General features: G+C 46.5%; 1 protein-coding gene across 1 annotated transcript in view; it reads right to left on the bottom strand.

The window, feature by feature from the left end:
- The window catches only part of maptb (microtubule-associated protein tau b), a gene marked incomplete at both ends in the record, with an annotated part of 33,067 nt that overhangs the window by 8,012 nt on the left and 15,055 nt on the right, over nt 1-10,000 (bottom strand). The window contains 4 exons of the mRNA XM_080856302.1: nt 5,013-5,105; nt 5,666-5,758; nt 7,981-8,276; nt 8,690-8,744. Coding sequence (XP_080712428.1) covers nt 5,013-5,105; nt 5,666-5,758; nt 7,981-8,276; nt 8,690-8,744 — 537 coding nt within the window. The remainder of the gene's footprint in view (nt 1-5,012; nt 5,106-5,665; nt 5,759-7,980; nt 8,277-8,689; nt 8,745-10,000) is intronic.

Here is a 10,000-nt window from a genome sequence, read left to right as displayed (position 1 = left end):
GTGTGTATTGTTTCAGAGCTAGAGATGCTTGAGATTATACTGGGCTCCCTGCATGATGCTCTCATCGTTACATGTGTTTGGAAGCAGGGAAGAGGGTTTTGGAGCAGGGAAGAGGGTTTTGGAGCAGGGAAGAGGGTTTTGGAGCAGGGAAGAGGGTTGTGAGAAGGATGACGACGGCATGAAAAGCAGGATTCATGTCTCTGAGTAATCCTTCAAAACATCTGCTAGCATCACTGCACAAAAAGCAAGATTATCAGGCCCGTACACGCTGTGATACAGCCGCGAATTATCAGCATTCCTGGTCAATCGCGGACATTCCCCTGAAATATCCATGCAATTAAGAGATTAAGACCAACCCTTTGGTACGGTTCAAGACACAGGACTAACACTGGGTGCATGAAGGAACTGTATACTACCACTGAAGATGATAGGAAGAAGGATATGGCATGAACTTCTGTGAGTAACAGTGGGTTTGAGGTTATAGAGTGAGCCTAGAAATGAATCTAGTTCTGATTGCAAGCTGTTTATTTGGTGCCACTGTCATACCACTGTTCAAAAGTATGAAATGCCATTTGAATGTCTTCTTCATATATCACTCCTGGTGGCACAGACATCTCAGAGAATGCCTTGCTCCCTGCCCATGCATAGCCCCATTCAACTGCTCTAAAATGGCTTCCTCCCTCAGTGCCCTATCCTTCATCGCCAGTGATGGTGAACAGCTGGATGGGCTGACACAACATGGCAGCCATTTTGGATGTTCAACCTTCACGTGTCCAGTGTAGATCAGCGGCCATGAACACAGGGAACCAGGAAAGAAGGCTATTTCAGAGGATTATGATTGGTCTTGAGTCTGCCAGCTGATCAGAGCTAACTAACCCAGTCATCACCAGGGCTCTACAGCTGTTCATCCAGTGTTCTGCAGTAGGAATGTCTAGATTTTAAAGCCTTAAGAGTTGCTGTAATCTCTCAGTCTTGAGGCCAATCTAGGCTCAGACGTTACCCCAGGCAGGATGGTCGACTCCTAAATGGCCTTTCCAAGAAATGTTGCTGTTTCGATCTGACGTACACTACTCTACTAATTACTCTGCACTGTCTGTTAGCTGCTGCTGAGGTGATGGTGCAAAGCTAATACATCATGGGGAGACGTGGCTTCTACTTCTAATCATGACTCACAAAACAGACTTAGCCCAATTGAAGTATTTTCATTATACTCAGTTTAAAAAAAAATGTCAGCTTTTAGAAATGTGAAATGTCATGCTCAACCTAAGCCCTTAAAGCTTCAAACAGTAATTGGACAACGGCAGAAAGAAAAGTCTTCTGATTGGCAGATGGCAACGAGAGGAAGTCTTAAAGAAATGTCTTCTGATTGGCAGATGGCAATGAGAGGAAGTCTTTGCTTCACAGGGCACTCTACTACTGTCCAATCGTAAATGTGCTTCCTCCAGGGTTGGGAAGGTCAAAGCCTTAATGGTGCACTGGCGAGGTGTGTGTGTGTGTGTGTGTGTGTGTGTGTGTGTGTGTGTGTGTGTGTGTGTGCGTGTGTGTGCGTGTGTGTGTGTGTGTGTGTGTGTGTGTGTGTGTGTGTGTGTGTGGATAATGGAGCACTGGCGAGGAACCCCCCACTGAAATCCAATGAGATGGGTTAAGACATTGGAAGAAGAGGGGGATGGAGAGAGAGGATGAGGAGAAGAAGACTTTGGCTTGAGGGGGGTGAAGAAGAGGGTCAGCGAATCACCAGCCACAGCCTGGGAGTCTACTCACTACCATTGATCAGTCTGCAGGGAGGTTCTCGGATCTAATTTGATTGATTGTGGCTAACCGTTATTGATTTATTTGTCTGCATGGGGCAACACCAAAATCAGTCGATCGGTAGTAAACTGAGCAGCACTCTCTTTAAAAGCTTTAAAACATCTGAATTATTTTACAAGGAAACTTTAAACCCCAGGGTTCATGTCACAGCTGTGGCCAGACCTTTATCTCAAAACAAACCATGAGCCATATGTTCCTAAGTTCGGATTTAAAATACAGTGTACAACTGTCCCACAGCAACATTTCAACTACTAATAAGTTTGAAATGCCTAATGAGATTGATGAGATTGAATGCCGATAATAACCTTTTCCTCATAACATTGTCAGAGTAACTGAAGAGCAAATCTCCTGAGGGAAGTGCCTTTGATTGAAGGAAGGAGGTTTTCTTAAGGTTTTATTTTTTTAAGATTTCCTGTAAGGTTATAATATAGTCTCATAGAAACCCTGGGAGACTGTGAGGTTATAATATAGTCTCATAGAAACCCTGGGAGACTGTGCTGATAGTATTTTAGTCTAGAAGACTCATCGCATCTTCTAAGCACAATTTCATCAGTGGTGATATATATTATTCTCCAAGACTGGCACAAACTGCCAGTGATGGTAATGCCATCGACGGTTATTGGAAAGGGAGGAAAGCATATCCTCTTAACCATTACGGCTATCCCTTCATTTCCAAGTAAATTAAATATTTAAGAATCAGTCCAACCTTGCTCATCTCAGGTTGAACTAATGAGCTATGGCGCCCGGCCTGGCTGCACTGGCCTTGAGCTGGTCTGTGAAGGCAGGAGAACGATCCAGGAAGCCCTATCAGGTCGGCCAGTGTCTTTGCCTGCTCATCCAATAGGAAGCCCTATCAGGTGTCTTTGCCTGCTCATCCAATAGGAAGCTCTATCAGGTCTGTGTCTTTACCTGCTCATCCAATAGGAGAAGCTATCAGGTCTGTGTCTTTGCCTGCTCATCCAATAGGAAGCTCTATCAGGTCGCCCTGTGTCTTTGCCTGCTCATCCAATAGGAAGCTCTATCAGGTCTGTGTCTTTGCCTGCTCATCCAATAGGAAGCGCTATCAGGTCGCCCTGTGTCTTTGCCTGCTCATCCAATAGGAAGCTCTATCAGGTCTGTGTCTTTGCCTGCTCATCCAATAGGAAGCTCTATCAGGTGTCTTTGCCTGCTCATCCAATAGGAAGCGCTATCAGGGCGTCCTGTGTCTTTGCCTGCTTATCCAATAGGAGAAGCTATCAGGTCGCCCTGTGTCTTTGCCTGCTCATCCAATAGGAAGCTCTATCAGGGCTGTGTCTTTGCCTGCTCATCCAATAGGAAGCTCTATCAGGTGTCTTTGCCTGCTCATCCAATAGGAAGCTCTATCAGGTCGCCCTGTGTCTTTGCCTGCTCATCCAATAGGAAGCTCTATCAGGTCTGTGTCTTTGCCTGCTCATCCAATAGGAAGCTCTATCAGGGCTGTGTCTTTGCCTGCTCATCCAATAGGAAGCTCTATCAGGTGTCTTTGCCTGCTCATCCAATAGGAAGCTCTATCAGGTCGCCCTGTGTCTTTGCCTGCTCATCCAATAGGAAGCTCTATCAGGTCTGTGTCTTTGCCTGCTCATCCAATAGGAAGCGCTATAAGGTCCTGTGTCTTTGCCTGCTCATCCAATAGGAAGCTCTATCAGGTCTGTGTCTTTGCCTGCTCATCCAATATGAAGCGCTATAAGGTCCTGTGTCTTTGCCTGCTTATCCAATCTTCTGAATATTTTGCAGAGTAATAGCTAGGCTAGTGTTAATCTTTGGGTATTGCCTATCACCATGGACATTTGCCTGTGAAATTCCTTTGGCTAATGCTAATATAACACTGTGACTATTTCACTCTGAAACTAGCTTGACTTATGCTTATCTAACACTGAAAACCGAGTTAAAGTAACAGTATGCAACAATTGAACTTCAGGATTAGGGTTAGGATAAGCAGTTTTACCTTAAAATAACAGCTTGAAAAAAATTGGGACGCTACAATGACTTTTAATACGGAGAATCGCCTTCGTGCTATTGCCATACCAGGGTCCATATGCTTATAACTGCTAAATGTAAGATTGCCTGACTCTGCCCGGCTTTCTAATGTCTGCCGAACTAGAAAGTAGCTTATTTGCCGTCTTGCTTTGTCTTGTGTTGCAGTTGCTTGATGTTTGACTGTGTTAGGACAGTTGTTGAGTAACAAGTTTGTCATAATGTCAAAGTCAGCATATTTCAAGAGATTTCGTTTGTTTTAGCCGCTAGCATATCGTTAGCGAATAGCAATTGATCTGGAGTGCTTCTTTAAGTTCTTTTGCCAGAGAAGCATGTTATACTTCTGCTGATGTAATGCCTAATAGAGTCATCTAAGACTAGTGGTAATTATATGTGCTGGATATTTCACAGTGAAACCAGCTAAGAAAGCAAAATAATATTCTAAACATTGCACTGCGAGACAAGCCCATTGGGTCAGCCTGGCTAGAGGGAGTCTTTGAAACCGGTTCCCCTAAAGTTCTGGCCACGTCTGTGTGTTATCGTTACAGCTGAATCCACGAGAGAGAGAGAGAGGAGACCTTAGGTGACCTTCAGCAGGAACGACCCCCAGAGCAGGCCTCTCTCCATCGCTGAAGGGATATGGAAGTTTCCTCTTTCTGAAACGTAAGGACGCAACATGGGCTGCCAAATGACCACGCGGTGCCACCGTGCGACACACACCCAGGTCTGATCAGCCTCGGCAGAGGGTGTCTTGAGATAAGGGGCCGAAACGCCGAATGACGTTGAGGCACACAACTGATGATGTGTCGTGCTGGTGGCACCACATGATCACTGCCTTACTCTACCCCACCCAAGAGGACATCTGTCAATCATCGTGCTGATATATTTAGGGATCTTTTAACAACTAGTCCTATTAAGAATCAAGACTCACTGAGTTATATAGGCCAGAATGCTAATAGCTGTAGCCAACAGCTTATTTTTATAAATCTAGTTTTTGACAAATGTCACACCATCTTGGCTTCCCTTTCTCCCGTAGCGCCGCCCTTGTGGCGACAGGTGTATTACACCCTTTGAGACGTCAGCAATAAGACAGACAGACCCCAGCGTGCGGTCTGCTCTGCTGCCACGGCTCCCTGGTCCTCCCCGTGTGGATTCAGCTGTGCAGGGAGGGAGACTCCAGGCAACGAGTTCATCCCTGTGGTATTACTCACTTTACCCCCGCCGGGAAGATGCTGCATATTGTCTTTGGAGCCACACCTAGACTTAACGCTAGAGAAATCCACCTTCTTGTGAACTATTGCCACCTGCAGGACCGGAGGAGGAAGAGGAAGAGGGGCAGAGACACAAGACAGTCAGAAAGAAAGAAACAAAAGAAAGAAGGAATAAAGAATAACATTAACCCTCATATTGTGAAGCTTCAGTGCCTCAGTGGCAGGTCACAGCCGGTAGTGTGTGGGGGCAAAACCAAAAAAAGATGAATAAATCAAAGGGGAAACTGAGAGAAAAGTGGAAAGGGGTAGTTTAGTTGGCGTGGCGACCAGATGTGTCACCGTCACAGAGAGGCTCACACACTCACATTGCCTCCGCCCAGACACTGCTCAGGTCACACACACACACACACACACACACACACACACACACACACACACACACACACACACATGCACACACACACACACACACACACACACACACACACACACACACACACTCACATTGCCTCCGCCTGGGGTGTATTTGATGTTGTCTTTGGAGCCGCACTTCGCCTGAACACTGCTCAGGTCACACACACACACACACACACACACACACACACACACACACACACACACACACACACACACACACACACACTCACACTCACATTGCCTCCGCCTGGGGTGTATTTGATGTTGTCTTTGGAGCCGCACTTCGCCTGAACACTGCTCAAGTCCATCTTCTTCTCCTCGATTTTCACCTGGAACACAGGAAGTGATTTAAGTGTTATGCTTTCATGAACGTAGCGGGTCCCCCTGCCTGTTGTGAAATGGAAGATAACGGGGGATCCAAGCATCTTATATAAGGCACAGTTTACTCCTTCTCCTTTGGGAAAGACCTATAAAATCACCTGTAAGAACTCTAGGTATGTGTTTATCCATGCTTTGTGTGCTAACTGCTCTACATGCCTATTCTACGCTTGTTGTGTCAAAGTGAATCTCTGAATGTGTTTGTTGTCAGCATATTCTGCTGTTATGTGCCGTTATCAACAGCTGTCGAAAGTAAACTACAGTGGTTCTAGTAGCCCAGGAAGAATTAAGTTGTGAGTTTAAAATCTGAGAACCGAACACTGATAACATCGTGTGTGTCAGCAGCATGGCACAGCCAAACACTCCATGCACAAGTGCACAGTACACACAGACACACACACACACATACACACGAACACACACACACAGCACTTCATTGAGCTCCCAGCCAACTGGTGGACGACTCTGTCTTTGATTCATAGCATTATCTTACCTTGTGTTTAGAATCTCCAATGAAGTTTAGTAAAGTGCATCGATCCAAAATCATATAAGCTATCTACGTGATGCATTGATTTGTGTCGTTAATGCACCACCGTGAGAATTTAATTATTATGACAACATCTTCTGTCAAAGCTGCTCGGAACATTGCGCTGACAGGGAACCATTTTGCAAACTAATAGCAGTTCCGAGCGAGCGGTTCACTCTGATGTATCTCTGTGAGTCTTACATGAGCTGCTGGAAGAGCACATTAATAAATCATCTGCCCTTGTGAAGGTCTTTAAATGAATAAACAGCTCCCCGGTATGTCTTTGAAGAATGGCTTCCTGACACACACACACACAAACACACACACACACACACACACACACACACACACACACACACACACACAGCATGTGAGATGCATTCAGCGTCTGAAGCTTCCAGAGCATTCCAAGCCAGCTCTCTCTATCGCCCTAACCCTACTGACACAGCATGTGAGATGCATTCAGCGTCCACTCATCCGTTTGAGCATTCTAAACCAGCTCTCTCTATCGCTGCCGAGCCGATCGGACACATGGGAACTAGTGAGAACACAGGAGCCGATCGGACACATGGGAACTAGTGAGAACACAGGAGCCGATCGGACACATGGGAACTAGTGAGAACACAGGAGCCGATCGGACACATGGGAACTAGTGAGAACACAGGAGCCGATCGGACACATGGGAACCAGTGAGAACACAGGAGCCGATCGGACACATGGGAACTAGTGAGAATACAGGAGCCAGTGAGGGACAAACAGTGCACTCTGGAAGCTTCAGACGCTGGCAGTGTACATCACAGGCACACACACACACACACACACACACACACACACTGTGCTGGGGCAGTGTACATCACAGGCATCGGGAACATGACTAAGCCTCTCCCTCACTCGGATGATAGTCGCTGAAAGCATCTCACATGCTGTGTGTGTGTGTGTGTGTGTGTGTGTGTGTGTGTGTGTGTGTGTGTGTGTGTGTGTGTGTGTGTGTGTGTGTGTGTGTGTGTGTGTGTGTGTGTGCTGTGTCAGTAGGGTTAGGGCGATAGAGAGAGCTGGCTTGGAATGCTGTGGAAGGGAGAGGCTTAGTCATGTTCCCCATGTCTGTGATGTACACTGCCCCAGCACAGTGTGTGTGTGTGTGTGTGTGTGTGTGTGTGTGTGTGTGTGTGTGTGTGTGTCTGTGATGTACACTGCTACGGCACAGTGCCACAGAAACCCAGCTCAAACAAACTCGTTGTTGCCAGGCAAACCTCCAACATGCACTTCAACACACACACACACACACACACACACACACACACACACACACACACACACACACACACACACACACTCAAACACACACACTCACACACACATCTACACACACACACACACACACACACCACACACACACACACACACACCACACTGAGGTCTAAACTAAAGCATGAATGTAGTGAAATAAAGCCCTCCAATACTGTTGATAAGAGTCCAGTGTTAGATGTCTCATGCACTGCACAGAGACTAGGGATAGGCCTGGAAGGATGTATTGGACTGGCCAATGAAGCTATGGTGTGTCTACTCTACCTCTGGATGTTGGGGACACAGAGTCCTCGAGTTCAGACAGAACTGGTGGGTTTCACCTTTCACCAGAAGGGTTCTCACCTTGCCTCCACCGGGCTGGTACTTCATGTTCTCCGTGGAGCCGATCTTGGACTTGACGTTCTTCAGGTCGGGCATGGGCGCCACAGGGGCGATGGGCGTGCGGCGGGACCCGGGGGATTTGGGCGGGGTGCGGACCACCGCCACCATCTTCACCTGGTGCCCCGGAGTGCTGGAGCGACTGGAGGGGGATTTGGGCGTGGCCGGGCTGCTGTAGCCGCTGCGCTCCGAGCTCTTGGAGGAGTCAGCTGGATCAGAGGGAGATGCATCATGGGAAATGTAGTTAGTCTGTTTAATTCCTTTATTCCTTCTTTCAGTACATGTTCTATCTTTTATTCCAAAATCTAGGGTTGGGTTAGATTTATTTTTTATTTGTGGTAGCTAATGTACCAAAAGAAAACCATCCTATTCTATTCTAGTGTTAAAATTGCCTACGCTTTTGTTACCTGTTTTGTTTACATCTGTGAACCTTGAATAGTACTAACCCTAGATACATATGTGGACTTGACCTGAAATTGCACTTAATGAAAAAATATGTGCAACATATCTACACATAAATGGAACGAACCACACAAAAAAAAGAGGGCACATTTAAGGGCTTTAAACTGCATTTCTGACGTCTGCGGTTGTTTGTATTGTATATTCTGTTCCTCGTGTTTATAACGTGTCCATGGTTGAGCAGTGAGGTGTCTGCGAGTGATCCGGCACTTACCGGGTATTCTGGTGGCGGCACCGTGGGGTTTGTCCCCTCCTGCCATCCTTCCAACCTGAAACAGATTTACACCTATTTCACCGTCTTACACCAAACATACGTGTTACTCACACAAGCTGGCTGTTACCTCCTCCATCATCACACCCAGAGAGCAAACTAAATAATAATAATAACTGAAATTAAATAAAACAAACACATTCAGCGAGTTTGGTTCACCTGGGAGTAAAGTGAAGAGAGTAATAGGATTGACTGCCTGGTACATCGACCCTTAATTCATTTCTTATGGAAATCTTCTGTTGGTTCCTATTTTCCAGCTGTAGTATTTGATTCATTACAAGCATACGGTGTTGGCTTTAGTGTCTGTAGGACAAAATAGCTGCGCTGCAAAACAGCTGAGTGGCCGCCATTTTGTGTCCGTAAGTGGAAAATGAAGCCCATCTGTTGAGACAACATGGCCGCCCTGGGTGAAGGGACCTTCGTACAGCACCATCCAATCATGTCAATGTTCTGAAGCCTCAGAGGCGGCTAGTGTTATCAACAAGAGAACGTCTGTGAACGTATAAGTAGCAATCTCATACAAACACACACGCACACTTGCCGCTGCTAGACTGCTTCTCTGAGCGGGTGTTGATGTGTCATCAGGTCTACCACATTGCCGTGCTGACATTTTAAGCTCGCATCCTTTACTCTGTCAGATTTTCAGATAGGACGCAGCTGATTATCACTAAGCATCCTACTGAAGACACACACGGCTGACTGCTGTGTCAGCACTGATAAGGAAATCTGCTTCTTGCTTCAGCTTACGGGATCAAATGTCCGCACTTTGCACGCACAGAATCAATACCTTTCTGCTGATCCCTAAAAGCCTGGTATTGGTATTTTAGAAAATAGTGTAAAGGCAGGGGCTAGTGGCAGGCGTTAGTGTGGTATGGTTACAACATTAAGACACAACTATGGCATCCAGCTGGGGCCAAATCAATAGCAGATCTTTAGAGTGACAAACAGGAATAAACAAGAGAGCTTAAAACTGTGCAGCTGACAATCACTAGTACTCTGACCTCCAAGGTTGGATTCCAGAACTGATTCGCTTCACACCTGTTTTATAAAGGCACCATCCCTTCAGAAGGGCAAGGGTACATTAGTTCTAGCCTGGACCCAAGCCCTCTTTAAGAAACCAGCAAAGCATTTTCAAGAACACAAATGCTTTGTAGCCCCATTTCTGTTCACCCATGGGTCTGGCATGGGTGTGGCATGGGTCTGGCATGGGTCTGGCATGGGTCTGGCATGGGTCTGGCACGGGTCTGGCACGGG

This window comes from Sprattus sprattus, assembly GCF_963457725.1.
Source record: "Sprattus sprattus genome assembly, chromosome: 18".
Classification (NCBI taxonomy): domain Eukaryota; kingdom Metazoa; phylum Chordata; class Actinopteri; order Clupeiformes; family Clupeidae; genus Sprattus; species Sprattus sprattus.
This window is presented reverse-complemented; position numbering and strand designations above follow the sequence as displayed.